The following is a 21,630-nucleotide window of genomic DNA, read 5'->3' on the forward strand; positions in this document are numbered from 1 at the left end:
TACTATTTTACATTAGCAGTTGTATTTAATTCCTGACAAATCCTTGTTGACTCAAGACCCCTCCTGACTCTTCAGGCAGCATCCAGGGACACCAGCCATTGGGCAGACATGCCGCAGGAGAGTATGTGGGTCAGTTCTCTTTTTTTTCATTTCAAAGCTGATGGCAGATTGAGAGAAGGTTTTTAAGTCTCAAAAAAGCCTGACTTTTGAGTATTAAAAGCATTTGCCTCAAATGACAGATTTCAGAAGAACACACGGTGATAGCAAAGTCTATTGTCCCAAAATTGGAAAGAGGAAGAGAGTTGGAGGGAAAGAGAGACAAGTATAGCACAGGCCTCTCCTTCCCTCTGGTTAAGGCCATAAAAGTGGAAGAAAAGGACAGGATCCTCACAGAGGTTCTGGAGAATATGGGAGCAGAGAGATCTGTGCCTCACAGAGAAGTCCCTGCCACCTGTTCTGAGAAGGGTAGAGATAACTGAGGCTGGTGCCAGGGCAAGAAAGAAGATAAGGTAGGTCATGAGCTTCCCAAAGCCCAAAGTGGTGCAGGAGGTGAGGAGAAAGGGAAGCAGAGGGGGTGAAGGGAAGAGAGAGAGAGAGAGGAGCGTGGATGAAAGGGATATATATTGAGAAGGAGAGTGAGAAAGAGCATGCTCCAGCCAACATGACGTCGGGCTCAAAGAGTTCTCAAGGCTGTGAAGAGGAAATGTCCCCAATGTAAGTAGCAAGTGCCATTTGGGGAACCTGGATGCCAAAATAAGGGATGGTTGAGGACAAGCTGACGTTCTGAAACCCAGTGGATGCCTGTGAGGACAGGCACTACCCAAGCACCAGAAAACTGCCCCCCCACCTCCACAATGCCATGATGCTTCATGGGCTCCTGAGAACTGTAATGCCTTCCCCACCACCTGCCCCCCCAAAAAGGGAAAGTTCCTGAATGGGCTCCATTTAAACTTTTAATTGTAAAATTTACTTGGAGTTGATGGAGATTACTTCTTCTCCCACCAGGTGGAGTGGAGACTCCAAGCAGAGATTCAACTGAGTCAGAGGAAATAAAAACACGGGCCAATGGAAGACTGCCATTTTGCAGACCTGATTATCTGACTCAAAACATCTACATCTGACAATAAAAAAAGAGGGCTTTTCTGCATGCTGATTATTTGCTTAGATAAAGCAAACACAATGCAAAAAGAAACCATCTTTTTAAACTGGGGAATCACAGCTTTCATTTTCAAATTCTAAAACTTCATGTTTTCTGATTAAAGAAATAGTAGCTTTACCTTTGACCTAGCAAAACAAAATAGTTTCTAGGAATTTACTGAAATTACGATGAATGTGCTCAAAAATAATAAGGATGGATATGACAGCATTGCTTATAATGATACAATTTGGATAAAAACTGCAATGACCAACATTAGGGAATGGCTACAAACAACAGTGGTGAATCTTGCGATCTGGCACCAGGATGCTGTAGTCCCAAAGCCTCAGCCTAGCAGCTGTCTGGCCTCGGGTAAGTTATGTCACACAGGACGTCAGAGCCATGAAGACAATGGATGCTACGTTCCAAAGAAGCTCCTCTTGTGAAAAATGTCAGAGCAGGTGGGCAAGCACTGGTTAAATGACTTTTAAATGCCTCATTCACAATGAAGATATCAAAGGGCAAGAAGAACAGGTATAAGAGAGGATTTTTCTGGAGATTTCCTCACTGAGAAACGTTGATATGCTCTTGGTCGCATGTCACTCCACCCCAAAGAAGACACATGGAGATGGTCTCTTCTTTCACTTTAAGTCTCCACTAAAGGTTTGGGGCCCTCAGAGACCCTCACATGAGTTGCCACCATTAATGGACTCAGTGGACTGGTGTGTGATTTCTGCCCAAGAAATGTGAAGGATGCAATAGGCAGGCCAGCTGCTGCTGGGTGATGGACAGGAAGGTGGCCCACAGTGGCTGTCTGTTGACCACAGGTGTGAGTTTTATTGTAGGTTCTTCCTATAGGGCCGCCTCTGGGGGAAATGAAGACCCAGGGCGCAGAGCTGGGAGGGTGCATTACCTTGTGCTATGGAAAGCAGGCAGGATGCCCTCAGTGACAGGAATCTCTGAGGAAACCAAGCACCTGCCACAAAAAGAGGAGGCTGGTCAGCAGAGCAGGAGCCATCCTATGACAGTAGCAGTCAAGTCCAGACCTGCCTGCTCCCCTAGCTGCTCCTCCCTGCCCTGCCCCAGTTTCACAAGGACCGGGAATATAGTTAAATAACAAGAAACTAACAGGTTTAAACACACACACACACACACACACACACACACACACACACACACACACACCCTTAACTATAATAAGCTAAATAGGTGCTACATAAGTCGGGGGCATAGTAAGTTAGAGAAAAAAGGTCCTCCCTGCCCTCCTTCCCCAGCTACAGGCTTCAGCAGGGGGAGGAAGAACTCTAATCTTCAGATGAAAATTGAGTTTTGATTATTACATGAAATGAAACTGGACCTTTCGTGGAACGAAGATGTTTTATGATTTAGAGTGACTCACACAACTTTAATTACCTAAAAGTAAACAGAAAAATCACAGGGTGATTTGCCCACTTTCCACCTGGGTACTGGGGAGAAGCCGGCCACAGTGAGCATACTTACAGAGTGACGGAAGACAGAAATCAAGTGGCTTCATCATTATTCCCACAAGTCCTGCTGGGCTTAATGCTCTGTTACATAACCATACCTCTCCTAACCTCAGTTTCCCCCACCGCAAAATGGAGAAAATGATGCCCAGCTTCTGGGAGAACGCGATGAGGCAATCCATGCAAGCGTGTAACACAGAGCCCGGCACAGAAAGTACTCACGGGTGGCTAGGGGTGGCTAGGGGTGGCTGCTCATAGGACATGTGCAACCATTGAAAGGACACTTTAGAATACTTAGTAATGTGCAAAGACACTCATAACATAGTAAGTGAAAAAGTATGTTTCAAAACATCATGTTTAATTGCATGTATTTTTTTCCACAGAAAAGAATACCAAAGTAAGAACACCAAAATATTAACAAAGGTAATCTATAGATAGATTATTGCAGCTTTTATGGATTTTCTCTTTCTATTGATTTTTCCTAAAATCTCTATCAGAAATATGCACTGCTGTTGTAACGAGGAACTTTTTTTCAATCAAGAGGAAAAGATGTAACTTCCTAGTCAGCATCTGTAGCTCTAATTGTGCCCTTTGTCATTTTATATCCCCAGCTACTTTAAAATACACAAAGCAAAGCCTCCTGTTGGTGCAGCCATGCCTTTCCTCCCTAAAGGCGGATTCTAAAGAAGCCACTTAGCTGTGAAGGCCAGTTCCCGCCCCGGGAGCTCAGGTCCACCCAGGAGCCTTGCTTGGCCCTAGCCCTTCCCAGCTCGGCACAGCAGTGCAGGCAGCTGATATATCCTGAGGCCTTTCTGGACCTCAGCGGCATTCATTACTCTGGCTCTGCGGGGAACAGGATGCATTTTTTTTTCTTCCTATTTGGTTGTGGCAAGAACCCGATCAATATTCAGGAAAGCCTCAGGATTTTTTTTTCCTGTTGGGAGCTGTTTTAAAAGCAGTGACACTAGTAAAGGTGGACTCAAACAAAGGACATGCTGGTAGCTTAAAAACCAGGAAGTCCTGTATTTCACTCCTGTGGTTTGGATGGGCTTTTTTTTTTTTTTCCTGTTGCTGGAGCTCATCTAAATGTGCATGCAGGCCTACAGGAGGCTGATGAGCCAGAGAGGGTCAGGCATGGAAGATAAGATCAGGGGAGATTATATTTTAGAAAAATCTGTTTTCAAAATAACCGAAGCTGCTATTAGGGGTGTTCAGTCAACCAAGCATGAAGCTCTCCAGGACTGGTGGGAAAGCTCCGCTCCTGAATTGAAAGAATGGTTAGGTACACTGCCCATCCCTGGTCTTGAGTTGACCAGCACTTTACCACTTGTTACCAGGAATGCTGGGTCTAATCTAAGAATGAGAGAGTGCAAAATGGTGCAGTCACTTGGGAAAATAGTTCAGAAGTTCCTCAAAATGTTGAACATAGAGTTACCAAATGAACCAGCAATCCTGCTCCTAGGTATGGACACCCAAGAGAAATGAAAACATAATAGCCACATAAAAACCTGTGCAGGAATGTTCATTACAACATGATGGAAACAACTCAAATGTCCACTGACTGATGAATGGATAAATAAAATACAGTACATGCATATAATAGAGTATTATTCAGCAATAAAAAGGAATCAAGTACTGATACACGCAATAAAATGGGTGAACCTTACAAACACGGTAGGTCAAAGAAGACAGTCACAAAATGCCACACTGTATAATTCTGTTTATACGAAATGTCCAGAGTAGGCAAATTCATGGAAACAGAAAGTAAATTAGCAGTTGTCTAGGGCTCAGGGAAGGGGTGGATAAGAAGTCACTACTAATGGCTGGGGAGACAAAAAAGTTCTGAAATTTGACGGTGATAGTTACCCAACTGTTTGAATATACTAAAAACCAATAAATTGTACAACTTAAATGGTATTTAATTGTATTATATGTGATTGTATTATATTATATGCGATTCATATCTCAATAAAGCTGTCGAAGAGAGAGAGAGGGAGGATGGAAGGGAGAGAGATGCTGACTATCCTACAATATCTATTCCAGAAAATAAGTATAGGATGTAGGATTGGTTTTTGATGATTCTGAGGTGTCAAGAAGTAACTTTACTTTTCACAGCTGCTTAGCTTATCACACCCTGAAGGGTGTGTTATTTCTTTTGGCATTTTTGGCATTCTATCAGCCCAAATTCTAAACAATGTCCAGGCTTGTCGATTATGCCACCAGTGTATACCCTTTCCACTCCTGGCCTCCTGAGCAAACCTTCAGTTACTCAGCCTTGGCATTCACTTGAGAACTTTCTTTTTTAAATCTTTTTTTAAAAATGTTTATTTATTTTGAGAGAGACAGAGAAAGAGAGAGAGGGAGAGAGCCTAAGTTGTCTCCACATTGTCAGTGCAGACCTGATGACATGGGGCTGGGGCTCGATCTCATGAAATGTAAGGTCACAACCTGAGTGGAAACCAAGAGTTGGACGCTTAACCAACTAAGCCACCCAGGCATCCCTACTTGAGCACATTCTCAGAACAATGTGAAGCCACATGCAGCATGGAACTGAATATTGAGAGATTTGTAACGTAACCTATGCATGAGATTCTAGTTTTTTTCCCTCCTTTCCCGGCAGCTGCCAATATAATTTCAAAAGATTTGCAACAATAACCTGGATAGAGAAGTGCAGACAGCCTGATCAGCTGGTGTCTAAAAACTGACCTCGGCATACCACCTTGGCCCCATGAGTCTGCTCCTTCCCAGCCGAGCCCAGCCGGGGTCAGGCTGGCCCCGAATCAGACTCAAGAGTGGAGGACTCGGCCAAGAGGAAAATCCGAACTGTTCTGGGGGTAAGCCAATTATCTGTGGGTCACCTTTTGATTAAGTAGCTGGTGCCAAAGATCTGGGAGATCCCAAAAGGACTCTGGCAGGCCATCTTCCTTCTCTGTGGTTTGGTTTTCCTACAATGAGTTGTGACAGCAGTACTTTACTTTTTAGATAAGAGAGTACACACGTAATGATTGAAGGTAGGGATTTGGCATCCAAATGCCTTGATTTGAAGCTTTGCCAATGAATTAGTCTTTGGACAAGTCATTTACCCTCCTTCCCTACAAGCCTGTTTTCTTTAGATATGTTGAGGAGGGTAGTAGAATTGACTATTTACAAGTGCCAGTGTGAGCATTAAATGAGATGATTCATGGGAAGCCTTTAGTAAGAGCTCTATACTGTCAATAGAAGTGGTTGCTGTTGTTATTTTGTAACCTTTTCTAAGAGGAAGGGATTATGAGAATAAATCACTGATGTCACAGAAGTCATTCTTATGTACACATGTATACTACACATAACACTAAACTAGATGGTGTTCAGAGAATTGGAAGGAAATGACCACAGAACTTGTACTATTTGGAGAAAAAAAAAAGAACTCATGTAAATTTTTCTAAGGATGTCAGAGAAAAGAGTTCCTAAATAAGAGCAAATACATCTCCTGTTCGTAGAACAAATGGCTGAGAAATGGCTTGAAAAAGCAAACTTGACCCATGGGCTGTAAAGTGGGTTACTTTCATTTCAAGATAATATCGCCATGGTCACATTAAGGTGATCAGTGCATATACGATGTTGAAAAACGTGGGTACACATTTTTAGAAACCTCTACCAAGGAGATGCTACTGGGCTGATTTTAAAACACATGCACACATCCCGACTAGAAGAACAACCAAGGGAAGTCTAACCATGGGCAGCGAAAGTTTCCAAGTTTGAAGGGGGGGGGGGGGGTTGGGGAACAATCAAGCTGGGGAAAATCTAGCAGGTGCTCAGAGAATAATGCAATTTCCTAGGGCAGCAGATGCACAAGTGAAACAGTATCCAGTAACAGTCCATCAGATGGTAATTATAGCTGGACTGGGGAAGAACAGCAGAGATGAAAAGGGACAATTCCAAGGGTAACTGAATGCCAGTGAGTGACATCTTCCTGAGAGATCACATACCAGCAAAAAGTGAGCCAGCACTTAGCTCTGAGAATGGGGGTTTAAATAAACTGTCATTTTCCTTTGTAGAAAGACAAAGGGAAAACGGAGGCCTCAAAGAATTCATTAGTCAAGATTTAAACAGACCATCACTAATAAACCCCCACAAAAAAGTAACAACAGGCATTGATGGCCCTGAAAGTATGATTCCTGAAATGATTCTGTCATCTGAAAGATGATGGCTTGGTTTAGTCCCAAAAATTTGGGGGGGGGGGCGGGGAGAGGGAGAGAGAGAGAGAGAGAGACAGATGAGTTCACCCTCTAATTCTATGAATCACATAAACTAGGATGAAGAATTAGAGACACTGAAGTGGATGACAGGGAGAATCTAGGATACTGAAGCAAGGGTAGGAGCTGTTTTAGCTCAAGGAAGATTTTCCGGGATTTCATTTCACAAATAGGACTCATTTAAAATCCCACTCTTAGAAAGGAAACAATGCCTCAGAACAAACTCATTCCCTACCAAGTGATTGTGCAGAACCCATTGTGGCTACTCCTTCTGAGTCTGGCTCTCAGTACCAGGGACCAATGCAGCCCTCTCCCATCCTTGTTTAATCAGACCAAGCAATCCCACGTTAATACTGACACTAGCCTGTAAGTTCCCAGATGGGAAGGTGTCACAGTCATCTCTGAATCCCTGTGTAGGAGCAGAAAAGGAAAGAAACTGGAACCACCCTGAAGTAAGTGTGGGTCAAACTGCTCCATAGTCCTTAATATGGCCATTCAATTAATTCGGCCAAATTTAAGTGTTTCCCTAATCATAGTTTTCACATATGTGGGCCATGCTGATTCATTTAATAAAAAACTCCCACCACAATAATTCCCAGAATGTACATGCACTGACCAAGATGGCCAATTCAAGCTGAGAAATGAGTCTTCCAGGCCTATCCCACATGATCATGGTCTTGATCAGAAAAACATCTTCTCTCTTATCCATAATCTGTACTGGCTGACTATGGAGATATTACGACGAATTTGGCGGGGCGTACCTTTGTAATGTGGGATGAAAATCATTTGTATGTTTCCCAGGTCCTTTCTTATGACCCAATATGGGGTGGGCTGTCAATTAATGAAAGCCATAGGGAAGGTATTATGGCAGAGTCACCTATCCTCCAAACCAGGCAGAAACCACCAGGGCCTTGAAGTAGGGAGGGGGCATATTTCCCTGCCACGCAGTGATGAATTTCAATCACTGCTGGCTTGTGCCAGATTCAAATTGGCAACCCACAGAGATGAAACACTTTCTATCCCATTACTCATGCCTGGAACGATCTGTTCCCTTGAAGACTGGCTTCCTAGGTGAAGGCGAGGGAATGGATGGTCACTCTGAGATGGTTTAAGTAGGGTAAAAGGTATGAAAGGCAAGTGCCCAGCCAGAGAAATGTGTGGACATGGTGAGGGAGCTATATAACCTCCATGTGCTGGTTGGGGGTGGGGAGAGGGGGCGTTAAAACTTAAAGGGAAAATAGAAGGCATTCATCTAGTAATGAGTCACTCAGTTTCACTCAGTTCAATGGCTGCAACACTATTGCTCTGCTAAGAAAACAATGCTCTTAGGGCTCTATAGAAATTCCTCCTAAAACATTTCTGTTTGGCTCACCCTGTCTCAGGTCATCAGCCTAAAACATTAAATCCAACGAAAATGTTGAAAAGAAAAAAATAATTTAAGATAATATAATTCCACATTTTAATTTTCAAATGTCCAGGCCCATCCCATGTGGATTATGCTCTTGAAAATCTTTTCACCACACTTTTAAGATTTCTAAAACTTTTACTAAATCTTATTTGCTGAACTAAATCTTGACTAAGACCTTCTTAAGAAGGAGTACAGTAAGCAGCAGTAAAGGTGTTTCTTCAGAAGTCAAAATTCAGAGGTATAATAAACAATGCAGCCCAGCGAAGCAGGTACCAAGCATCAGTTCCACCTGCCTGGTAAGTGGCTGCCTTCCTGGACCAGAGATGTGAACAATCCATCCCCTGCTGTGCCTTGAAATGAGCCACAGCTCTGTGTTGTGGGGGTGGGTACATAGCACGCCAAGATCACTATAGAAAAGGCCACTAGATGTAAGCAACAATTGCGACTCATACTAACGTGGGAAGTCATGATAAGATTATTTTTAATGAAACAAAATGTTTTTTTCTGGCCTTTTCCCTACTTGGAGTTCCAGGCTCTGGAGATTCCTGGGGGTGAGGGTAGAGAGAAGCTCCTGGTACTCAGAAAAACACTGCTCTTGATAACCAGGTGACAGCTCCGCATTCCTCCCCTCCTGGTCCAGCTACAGAACTCATGCCACCAGAGGGCTGGCTCAAGGTGCCAGAGCCCTATGAGGGCTTCTCCTGGCCTCGTGGTATGGTCTCTCCATACTGGAAGGAGTGTCAGCAGTCACTGTAAAAGGGCGGCATCTCTCATCCTTACCCTGATCCGACACAGAAATTTCATCCTTATACTTGGTACCTGCAGCTCCTTCTCCTGGGATCAGCACAACTCTATGGAAGCTGTGTTTCATTGAGCTATAGAAGAAGCCACCCTCTCTGACCCTAAGGCACTGTCTTTGTGCCAAATCTGTAGGTCTTTGCTGTCATTCCAAAGGAGTCCAATCCCAGGATCTGTACCACAAAACAGACCATCTGGTGGCCATCCCAATGATCCTCCAGATCGGCTCGGGCACTCTTATCTTTAGAGTGGACAGACGGTGCCCTGCAATGCATTGGGCCCTGCTACCTAAAAACTCACGCTGGCCCTGGATGAAATATATATATTGGGAATTGCTTCAAAATGATAAGGAGGAAGGGGAAGTGATGGGGGCAGGGGGTAGAGATCCAAAATTGGCCAAGAATTGGAAATTTCTGAAGTTCAGTACCAACTATCTGGGAGTTCAGTGCTACTCAACGTGTGGTCTGAGATAGGTGCCCATGTAGTAAGTGCAGAGACTGAGAGAGGCATTCAACAGTTTTACAGCAATTGGACAGAGTAATTCTGTGTCTGTTAAATCTAATAATAAAATAATTGGACTTGAATCTTATCTGTCTTTGTTTTAAATTCATTTTTAAGAAATTCACCTTTTATAAAACTATCAGCCTATGATGGATTAAAAAAAAAAAAAGGAGACAAGGTCTGTCAGCACCACAGAATGAGAAGCCCTGCTTCATCTGGTCCTCTCCACTTTTGTATATGCTCGATATTTCCCATCATAGAGAGTTAGGAGGGGAAAGAATTGCTACTGATTTTCAGTCTCTACTCAAATATAAATTTAGAATTTCTTGTTTATTTTACAAATATAGAGATGAATGTAGAACTAAAGCAACCTTGGGTACAGCCAGCAGGTGCCACAAAGCTGGGTCTTGGTGGAACCCCGCCCCCGCCCCACCCAGCAAAGTGGGAGCCAGGGGCAGCAGAATGATGTGCTTCCTGCAGCACCAGGGTTGCCCAAGCTGTTTATTTGAGCACCATATCTAGCAACTCCTTGGCTAACATTTTGGAGAATTTAAACCTTCCACTTTCCTCTCTCACAATGTACAAACATCAGCACACTAAGGGAATTTTTTTTCAACTTATTTAAATGGAAGTGTATACAAATACTACGAGCCTACATATGGAAGTAAACTTGACAAAATCATGCTTTTCCAGTTAGAACATGGCCGTGTGTACACACACATGTACATTTCCATTTTTAAAGTGAAATCTAGGTTCTATTTTTGTTTCTTCTCCTGTTTTGGTAGAAAAAGCATCCCAGGGTTGTTCATTTTAAGGTTAAGCCTGTGCCACCCAGGGCAGCTAATGTGGTCCTGTTAATCATCCTGACTCCCCACAGAGGAGTTGAACAAACCCAGCTTAGGACCCAAACATCTCAAACTCAGCCAGCTCTACTTTCTCTGTCCGCTTTGTCTGACTTGTGAATGCCCACTTTTGCCTAAACAAAACATCAATGGAAAGGGGAAATCTGCTTTTGAGGAAGGAGAAAGGAAACAGAAATATGCTGGGAGTTTGACCCTAGGCCGCCTGTGCTGAGACACAGCACACAAGGTGTCCCTGTGGGGTCTGTTATCCAGGGATCAGGCCACCCCTGTGTCAGGTTTCTGTGCAATAACCACCTGAGGGAAAGGGCTGCAGGGGAGCCTCCGCAGGGCGCCCCTGTAAGGGCATGAGCGCCAGGCTCCCTGTAATTAAGAAGCAGCCTGCTCCCGAGAAGACAGCGCGGCCACCCCATCTGCCACGCCCGCGAGAGCTGGCACAGAGCCTCCATGCCTGCTGCCGCCCGGCTACCCACCGCGTCCTTGGAGACCGCCTTTGATGGAGCGTTGATGCCAAGATTTTCCAGAGGATAGACAATCTGTCGTCGCGGCCGCACGGGAACCAAGTAATGAAGGGCGGATGTCAGGGAGTGGGCATAGGAGCTCTGGAACTGAAAGACAGCGATCTCTGTTTTAGGGGAGAGAATGTCAGAGCCGCGCAGCACAGACGCCTGCGTGCATGCGGCTTTACAAACACAAAAGTCTGAACTCGGCCAAACCGGGGAGGGGGAAAAGTCGGCAAATAAACAAACATACTCTTCGAGCAGAGGAATGAATTGTAGATAATGCCTGACACTAATGAAGATAATTACGAGAGTAATTACATTACTATCTCTGTGGGAATGACAGATAAACAAGTGGTTTGGTTTATGGGATTTTTCAGTACAAGTATTTTCCCCAGGAGGATACTCTTCTCCATAGTGATCATGAATCAGCTTGATTTGACCCCATTAAGCTGTGTTATCTGCGTCCTGTTAACCTTTGCGTGTTTGGCACAAGCTGCTTTAAGAAGGCACATAGATAAAAATGTCATCTGAGAGGAGGCTGAGTGCAGATGTGGAAATCTTCCTGTCTGTGAAAGTCACAGCCACTTCAACTGGACCTTTGCTGATAAAAGAAGCGTTTTAAAACAAAAAGATGAAATCAGAAAGTGGGGTACGGGTGCAGAAATTGGATCCTATTATTTTGACTTATATTAATTCTAAATTATGAGCTGGATTTATGCTTACTGAAATAGACTATGATAAACCATGTTTTAGGAGAATGCGTCAAAATATACATTTTACCCCACGTTTAAAACTTGGCAGAGAAAACTGAACACGGTGATTTTTATTTCTTTCACATTTATGAACCCCCTCAGGGGTTCTGGTGAAACTAACTCAGGGTATTTCAACCATTTAAACCTCAAGAGTTAAACTGTGAATCCAAAATTTTAGTATGTTTATTGAATTTAAAATGGAAAGCAAAACAAATAAAACTGAACTAAAATTAGGTGTAGTTTAATAAATAAGATGGTTTACATATGACTTATTGCTGTTCGAAAAACAGCCCCCAGGCATTTCTAAGAGCTTCTAAAAGGGATTTCTAAAATCCTTCACCATTGAACTTCACACCCTGATTGTATACACTGAAAAATAGAGCCCAGGAGTTCCTAGCCAGAATTCTGATTTTATGCCTGGAGGAGCTCTTAATACATGTCCTCACAGGAGGGCGTGGAGAAAATCATCTTGATAAAGCAAGCCTAACATTCACTTTTATTATAGTCAACTGGGAATTTATAGCAGAATTTGGAAACTCTTTCCTAATTTATCTGGTACAGCTTCTTACACGTGTTTAAAGAAAGGTATGTGTGTAAATCACCTGCAAGTGCAGACTGTGAGGAAATCTGTCTCCAAATGTGTTTCTATATCCTATGTGAAACACTGTATAACACATTCCAAATTCTATATGATTGAGATAAATATGTGAATGTTTGATGAAATGTCAAAGATATTTTTTTTTTCTTATGGATGCAAAAGGACTTTCATACCAACTGGGCGCATGCAGGTAACATCATGAATAAAAAGTAAGAATTTAGTATCACATCCTGAAGGTCACCACACTGGCCACTGGCCAAATGAATAGTAAAAAGAAACGGGGGGTTGGGGGGAGGATCAGGATCTTCCAGAATTGTTACCTTTCTATCTCCTGAGGTTCAAATCTAGGGCGTTCACATGGCTACGGCACCACACTTTGGTAGGAAAAATGATCATCACTAGAGCATATTGTGCATCTCACTGAAAATCCCTTCCATGTTTTTTCTTCTTCCCCATTCCCTCTTTTCTTCCCCCAAAGGCTTTTGTTAAATAAGATGCATTGGCAAAATTATTGTTAAGGGAATTTTACTGATACGCTTCAGACTGGTTTGAAGTTTAATAAATAAGCTTACTTTAAAAATCTGCTTGGCTCATTTGTGGTAACAAAGAAAAAATGTGACCACATCAAGGATTCTGGGCAGAGCATGAGAAAGTTTTTGGTCATTAATGGGATACGATGGGACAACTAGATGGTCTAGTGATTGAACCTAATCGCTTCTCAAATCTGTATCAGGCTGAGGACCAGCTGTCAGTGACAGGCATGTGTACATGTGTGTGACTTTTCTAGGCACTGGGATGCAGCTTTGAACAAGATGGACACCTCTGCTTTCATGGCAAAAGGCATAATTTAACTAGTGGAAAGTGCTCTGAAGACTGAGTGGGATAAGTAGAGGCAAGATGGAAACAGGAAGAAAAGCTTGCTATCTGTGCACTAGACCTTATACACTAGACAGTGCTTACTACAAAGTATGAGTCTTCATAAGTATAACATGCTAGGGAGACTTATACAGGTATTTACTACATAAAGGCTATGTCAGCACCACACATCTCCACTTTTTATCCAACACTCTTATGGCGGTGGTTATAGTGCCTATTTGGAATGCCGTGATAGCACAGCAATCTTATAGGACTGAACTGATTTGTTCTGTGAGTTCAAACCAAAATGCTCTTTGTTTAAAGAGCATGATAGGATCATTATGGCATTTCACTAATGCACCATAAGAAATCATTTGACTTTCATGTCCCTTAGAGCATTTTTGCAGACTTTCCAGTCTCTGCTTTGTCAATATGGAAAAGCCAACAAATTGTTCTACTAATTATGATTGTGAGTGTTTCAGACATTCAGTCTTCTGGACTTTCTCTATAGTGTAATAAAAGGGCCAAACTCAATATGGCCATTTGAAATTCATAGCCCTGTTATAATTCAAATCCATTGAGCAAGGAAGGAATAAAATATGGCACACAACACCAATGACATCGTGAATGTGCTGGAAAAGTGCATTATGATATTCTTTTACCTTGTCTTCCCTGGATTGTGGGTAAACAGGATAGTAGAGACAGGACTTATAGCTTAAACGGAGGATCTCCTTCAGAAAAAACTTGGTGTAGTGCCGAAAAATAGGGTTCAGGGCAAAGTGATACAAGTGCCCATGTTCTTCCCGTTGGTGGTGACTGAAGTAGATGAAATCTTCAATGTTGTAATGGGATCGTATGTACTCTATATCCTAAACAAGAGGTGAGGAAAGGGCATTAAAGGATGTTTTAAACAAGTGGCATGCATTTTATGATAAGAAAAATTTTTAATTACTTTAGGTATAGTAGTAAGAAATGTGCTTATCTCTCCAGTGATTTACTACCTCATTTTGATTGTTCAAATTTTTAAAATTGAAAATTAGGTCTTCTGAAAGTTCTGATGGCTTGTCTCTGAAGGATGGCTACACAGCTTTGGAATTTGTTCCTTAGAGCCGTGGCTGCTAAAAACCCAGAGAGCCTTGAGTCTCTGCTAGGGACCAGGGGAAAGGACAACATCTTTTTCCCAGTGTTGGACAAGCACAGGACAAGCTTGTCAGTGCGACTGACTGAGCCTGTACAAAATTCGGCAGTGGGACAAGCAACAGCCACCAATGTTCTCTGGACTCATTACTATTCTCTCTTCACTATTAATGTGGAAACATGTCACCTCACCGGTCACATCCTTCGACTGGCACGTGTGGTTAGACTGATCTACAGGAAAACTGCAAGTCTAGGCCACGTCCATAGGCATTCCCTAAACATCTTATGCTTCTGAGGTATTTTATTTTTACATCGTGGAAGGTAATTTTAAAGACTAGTGAGTGTTTACTTATAAAAGAAAATATCGGGCACTCTGCTCCTACTTCTATGGGTCCAGTTCTGACCACCACCCTTTGGCCCCCGCACTGTGGGTGGGGAAGCAGGGGCTCAACCATGCTAACTGTGTACTGATTCAGCCTGTCTTGCTTCACTTCCCAGTAGTGGACACTGTGGGGTGGGGTGCTGTTCTGAGCAAGCGTGACTTTCTTTCATGACAAGAGCAGTAAACACACCTGACATGCATGAAACATCAAACTATATGCAGATTGGAAAGCACCTACTTATATTTCTTCTTATTTTCCACAGTAGAACTGTCCTAAAAGCATACTTTCAAAAAGAAGGATTGGAGAATGCAAGGAACTTGAGTTGCTCTGTGATTGGCAAAGCTGGCACTAGAAAATTCAGGAAAACGGAAGTCTGTATCCAAGCCTATCAAGGTCCTTTGTCTTTAAAGCTTCTGCTATAAAGCACAGAGGAAATGGGGCTCAGGATAACCAGGGAAGTGGTGGTATCTGAGGGCAATTCTGGTAATGCCTGACCTTTCCATCTGGGCTGACCCTACAACTGCCTTAGCACCTAAGACCTTTCTTTAATTACCAAGGAGGCATCCCTCATTATAAAATAAAATGAGTAATAAGTGTAGGGCTGAGAAATCATTGAAAAACAAGAAGCAAAGGGCCAACAGATGTTATTGGCTCAAAACAGCAGATGGACCATGTGCACCTAATTTTCTTCCCATCCCAAACCAGTTAAAATAACAACAAAAATTAAATAATGAGGTGGTGGCATGATGGGGGACGCAGAAGTAAGATAGTTTTCTTCACCTTGGAAGAAAACATGTCAAAGTTTTCTAACACTAGCTTACACCCTCTTACCTTGGGCCCCTCAAAGGCCTACTGTCTGCCGGGATCATCTACATTCAAGGCCACAAGAGCAAGCCAGACAACCGATGCCACCTCCCAATTTGACAGAGGGCTGGGTAGCTCTCCTCATGACTGAGAGATGCAGGGGAGAAGCAAGAAGCACAACTGTCGAGGATACTGAAGCCAGCCAGCCACACTGATGTTATAATCTTTCAGGTACGACATGGTCAGACTTCCAAGGAAAACTGACAAATGCAAAAGATCGGAAGAAAGAAACATACAACTTCCTCTAGGGGGACACAGAGGTCAGTCAGGGAACGGAAGAGAATTTTTTTTAGAAAAAAATTCTATTGTGTCCTCAGAGATAACAAGAAGGACCTTGCATATAACATAACAAACAAGCTGCTACAAAAAAGACTTGGAAGTTAAACATACGAACCCTCAAATGACAATTTCAATAGAAGGCCTGCATAACAGAATGGACAAGGCTGAAGACTGAATTACAAATCCAGAAGACAAAATCAAGAGAATCTCTTAGAATGAAGAGTAAGAAGTACAAGAGAAGGGATGGCTGGGTGGCTCAGTTGGTTAAGCATCCGACTCTTGGTTTCAGCTCAGGTCATGCTCTCATGATTCATGAGTTCCAGCCCCGTATCAGGCTCTGTGCTGATGGTGTGGAGCCTGCTTGGGATTCTCTCTCTCTACCTCTCTCTCTCTGTTCCTCCACTCACCCTTGTGCTCTCGCTCTCTCTTTCTCAAAATAAGTAAATAAACTAAAAAAAAGGGAAGTTAAAAAAAAAGAAGTACAAGAGATAAAGAAATGAGAAGAAAGTTAAGAGACAGTGAAGGTGCAATTCCAAAGGTCCAATATCCTTGAATTAAAAGGAATTCAAGAAGAGGAGAATAAATTAAAAGGGAAAAAATAATGAAATCATAGAGGAAAGATATTCCTATGAGTCATAAAAGGCATAAGTTACTTTTTGGTAAAATTTCAGAGTTTCAGGGATAGAAAAGAAACAAACTAATTCTCAAGACAGAAAGCAAACAAATGTACATTTATTTATATAACATTACATTTTATCAGTGACATTGGACACTAGAAAACCATGACAGTAAAAATGTCAACAATCTGTTGAGAGGTAATTGGCATAAAAATTCCATATACAGCCTGATGAGTATTAAAGGGTGAGAACAAAATAAAAACTTCTTGTATATGCATGCACTCAGAGACCCTACCACCTATCACCCTTTCTAAAAAAATCACTCAAGGGGCGCCTGGGTGGCTCAGTGGGTTAAGCATCCAACTTCAGCTCAGGTCATGATCTCATGGTTTGTGAGTCTGAGCCCTGCGTTCGGCTCTAGGCTGACAGCTTGGAGCTTGGACCCTGCTTCAGATTCTCTGTCTCCCCCTCTGTCTGCCCCTCCCCCACCCACACTCTGTCTCTGTCTCTGTCTCTCAAAAATAAACATTAACAAAAATTTTTAAAAATCACTCAAAGATACATTGAATCAAAAAGAGAAATAAACCAAAGAACAAGTATAGTGTAAGATACATTAATGGTTAATGGAATAAAGCCGTATGGTCATCTCAATAAATGCCAAAACATATTTGATGATAAAATTCAACACTCATTCATAATAAAAACTTTTAGTAAACTAGAAATAGAAGAGAATTTCCTTATAGCTTGATAAAGGATGCCTCCCAGAAACCTGCAGCAAATATTACACTAAATGGAGGAAAATACAGAATCATTCCCATTAAAACTAAGAACACCACAAAAGTATCCATTATAAACATTACTATTCAATGTTATTCTAAACATATAACAAAACTGGAAAAAGAAATAAGACATAAATATTTTAAAAATAAGGCTATTTTCCAAAGATGGCCACAAGATTAACTTGCATCCTGCATGCTCTTTGGCAGACTGACCTTGCCACACTCTCAGCATCAAGAGGTGGAGTCACTTTCTCCATCCCTAGAATCTGAGCATGCCCTATAACTGCTTTGGTCAAGACAATGTGGAAGAAGTGACACTGTGCCAGAAAAGAGATTCAACTGAAAACTCTCAGAGCTAAAGAGACTTCAAAAAGGTGGCTGGATATATAAGATCACAAGACAAAAAGTACTATTGTTCCCACATACCAAAATAAACACTTAGAACAATGAAAAAAAAAGTGTCTCTTTATAATACCCAGAAAAATATAATTTTTTTTACATTTATTTATTTTTGAGAGACAGAGAGAGACAGAGCACAAGTGGGGGAGGGACAGAGAGAGAAGGAGACACAGAATCTGAAGTAGGCTCCAGGCTCTAAGTTGTCAGCACAGAGACTGACCCGGGGCTCGAACTCACAAACTGTGAGCCTAAGTCCAAGGCTTAACCGACTGAGCCACCCAGGCACTCCAATACCCAGAAAAATATAAAACAAGTAGAAACAAATCATAAATGTTCAGGACTGTATCAGTCAGGGTCTCAGCAGGAAACAGATGGTATGTTCAAATTAGGATAACTGGAGGTGGGTTAAAGCAAAAAGACTACTTACAAGGAGGGGGCAGGGGGTAGGGAAACCAGTAGGGGACAGTGTAGCAGCAACTGCAAGCTAACACCACCTTAGGTGGGTGGCATGGGAGGTGCTAGTTACTGGAATCCAAAATGAGAGGGTGCTGGAGAAAAGGCCACCTTGAAAAGCTCAGAAAACTCAGTGGAGAGACCAGCCAGCTGAGGGCATCCCAATCTCACTCTCCTCCCTTCCTCTCATCAGGGTTCCCCTTTGGCCAAATCCAATTAGAGTCAGAAAGTAAACAGAACAGAGCAGAGAGTAAACCTACAGGGGCAAAGTATCTGGCACAAGAAAGCTGTACGTGAAAAGCCACAAAACTTTACTGAAGAACCCGAAATAATTCAACACCACCACCACCAATACAGAAAGCCATGTTCCTAGAAAGTCTCAATATTTCATTATTTATTTATTAAATTTTTTTAAATGTTTATTTATTTTTTGAGAGAGAGACAAAGACAGAGGCAGAGAGAACAAGCAGGGAAAGGGCAGAGAGAGCCAGAGACACAGAATCAGAAGCAGGCTGCAGTCTCTGAGCTGTCAGCATACAGCCTGACTTGGGGCTCAAACTCACGAACCACTAGATCATGACCTGAGCCAAAGTAGGACGCTTAACCAACTGAGCCACCCAGATGCCCTGAGAAAGTCTCAATATTTTAATTGTTGATTCTGCCTATATTGTTCTACAAAAACCACAAAGGTGCAAATAAGTTCATATAGTAAGTATTACAAGGCTTATCTGGAAAAGGACATATCTAATTAAAACCAAGAGAATTTAGAAAAAAAGACAAATGAGAGAAGACTCCCCTATCAGATACCAAAGCACATAATAATACAAGAGATATCAACAAGTAAATCCACAGAACAGAAAAGAGGGTTTAAAAATAGACACAGGCATATGGAATCATGTAAAGGTGACATTTTAAGTCAGCAGGAAAATAATGAACTACTCAGCAATAAATACTTCGGAAGAATTGGCTGTGCACTAGGAAAAAAAAAATTACTTGTCCAATTGACCATACACACACACACACACACACACACACACACACACACAGTGCATGTAATTAATTATGTGCAAGCAAGAATGTAGGAAAGAATAAATGCCTAACTATTAACAGTAGTAATTCTTTGGGGAGCACTGGGACTTTTTTGTTTGTTTGTTTTTTGTTTTGTTTTGATTTTTTGGTGGTGGTGGTCCTGGTGGAAGGTTATTTGAAATTTTTTTAAATTTTTTAATTTTTTATTTGAGAGAGAGAGAGAGCATGAGTAGAGGAGAAGGGCAGAGGGACCCAGAGAGAGAATCTCAAGCAGATTCCATGCTCGGGGAAGAGCCCGATGTGGGGGTTGGTCCCACAACCCTGGGATCGGGACCTGAACTGAAATCAAGAGTCAGAACGCTCAACCAATTGAACCACCCAGGCACCCTGGTTATATGAATTTACAAAATGTGAATTTTTCATATATTCTCTGTAATATTTTAAATAGTTTAAACTGAAAAAATGGGAAACTGAAAATCAACCAAGCAGATGATGAAATCCTTAAAAAAAAGAGGCATTCATATTAAATAAACAAAAATGAAAAAGAGGTATTGTGTGCTAATTCATGATATAAAAAGGCACAATCCAAGAAATCAATGTCTATTTTGCAATTTACCATTTCATCTCTGATCACTGCAATGCCGACTATTTGTTCTGCAACTTCAGCTACAAATGCTTTCAGTGGTGTTCCATCCTGAAAAGATAAGCATATATTTTAAGGCCCTTAAAATATAACCATCAAGGTTTGTGTAAGCAGTCAGTAGTCGGCCGTAACTAACAACAATGACGGTCAGAGCCAACATCCATCAGTACCTACCTTTGGACCATGTACTAAGTTAAATGTCCTCCCCGTGTTCATTGAACCCTCACTCCTATGAATATTATCATTTTCTCTATTTCACTTACCAGAAAATAAGGCTTGGGGGGCTGAGTAACATGCTGAGATTTCCAGTTAGTAAGGGCTGGATCTGTGATTCAAACCACAGTCCCTTTGACCTGGAATCTGTTTTCCTTACCTCTGCATTAGTGGTTCTCAAATATTGTGATCCCAGGACCCCTATTCCCTGAGGACCCCAAAGAGCTTGGTTTATGTGTGTAATATCTATCTATCACTATTTTCTATATTAGAAATTAAAATTGGGAAAATTTTGATGTTGATTCATTTTTGTTGAATTTACTAATTAAAACAAAATTCAAAATTTGACAAAAATATTTAGAGAGGAGAGTAGCATTGTTTTATATTTTTTCAAATCCCTTTAATGTCTGGCTTAATGAAAGACAGCTGGATGCTCATATCTGCTTCTTCATTCAATCTGCTGCGATATGTTATTTTGGTTGAAATATACAAAAAAAAATCTGTCTTCACAAAGATACAGAGCTAGAAAACAGGGAAGTATTTAAATACTCTTTCAGATAATTATGGATATTCTTCTCTGATGCTCAACAAGTGGTACTGTTTTAAAGATCAGTTGCAGGGCGCCTGGTTAAGCTTCCGACTTTGGCTCAGGTCATGATCTCACAGTTCGTGGGTTTGAGCCCCACGTTGGGCTCTGTGCTGACAGCTCAGAGCCTGGAACCTGCTTCCAATTCTGTGACTCCCTCTCTCTGCCCCTCCCCCTCTCATGCTCTGTCTCTCTCAAAAATAGATATTTAAAAAAATAAAAAAATAAAAGATCAATTGCAATGTGGAAGCTGAAACCATATCAGTAAACTTTGTACTCCGTGAGTACTTTTTACCTATGTGTGATGTTGTAACATCCTGTTTTATCTACAAAATATTGGTTCACCAAGCTTACACAGATTTTCCAAATGCTGACTTACGATAAAATATCAAAGCATCAGGGGTGCTGGGTGGCTCAGTCAGTTGAGCGTCTGACTTTGGCTCAGGTCATGATCTCACAGTTCGTGAGTTCGAGCTCCGTGCTGGGCTCTGTGCTGACAGCTCAGACCCTGGAGCCTGCTTCAAATTTTGTGTCTCCCTCTCTCTGCTCCTCTCCCACTCATGCTCTGTCTCTCAATAATGAATAAATGCTAAAAGAATTAAAAAATATATATTAAAGCATCACATTTTGTGACATTGCTACCAGCCTCATCAGAAAAACTTTTTAAAATTTTTGGAAGCTGTGAAGCTCATGATGAAAGATACTGATTTTCCAAAATTCTAATTTTTTTATTGAAAGCTTGGATATTATCACAGGGAACAAATACTGTCAGTTGTTCCCTTGGAGTGACAGCCTTGCTTCTTTCATTTTTAAGACAATGTCTGCCAAGTATTCGAGACCGAGACCGAATAACCATATTTTGTCTGCCAGCTGTTCTTTCAAGTAAAAGTGGTGTTCCATGAGAACAGGGGCTAGTTCTGCATGAAAATCAAACAATTGCAGAAATGCTCTTTCTTGAAACAACTAACATACTTTAGTCTGCAGTAGGAGACCTTTATGTGCACCTTGCATTTTGTCACAACAGAATATTGAAAATGCAGGTGCTTAAGGATTGAAATTTAATTAAGTTAGTAATTTTTACCACTTCGAGTGAAACTGGCTTTTCTTTTTCTTTTTTTA

The 21,630-nt window shown here is 41.7% G+C and overlaps 1 protein-coding gene across 8 annotated transcripts in view; it reads right to left on the reverse strand.

Annotated features, from left to right (window-relative positions):
- CFAP61 (cilia and flagella associated protein 61) overlaps positions 1 to 21,630 on the reverse strand; it is a 282,171-nt gene that overhangs the window by 136,364 nt on the left and 124,177 nt on the right. For 4 of the 8 annotated variants that reach the window (XM_058684747.1, XM_058684745.1, XM_058684751.1 and 1 more), the window contains 3 exons: positions 19,686 to 19,763; positions 13,792 to 13,998; positions 10,895 to 11,029 (listed from right to left, as the gene is read on the reverse strand). In XM_058684747.1, coding sequence (XP_058540730.1) covers positions 10,895 to 11,029; positions 13,792 to 13,998; positions 19,686 to 19,763 — 420 coding nt within the window. Of the gene's footprint in view, positions 1 to 1,806; positions 2,112 to 10,894; positions 11,030 to 13,791; positions 13,999 to 19,685; positions 19,764 to 21,630 lie in introns of those variants that run through there. The other 4 variants (XM_058684750.1, XM_058684746.1, XR_009248788.1 and 1 more) reach the window with 4 other exon arrangements.

Source organism: Neofelis nebulosa, chromosome 9 (assembly GCF_028018385.1).
Source record: "Neofelis nebulosa isolate mNeoNeb1 chromosome 9, mNeoNeb1.pri, whole genome shotgun sequence".
NCBI classification, from domain to species: domain Eukaryota; kingdom Metazoa; phylum Chordata; class Mammalia; order Carnivora; family Felidae; genus Neofelis; species Neofelis nebulosa.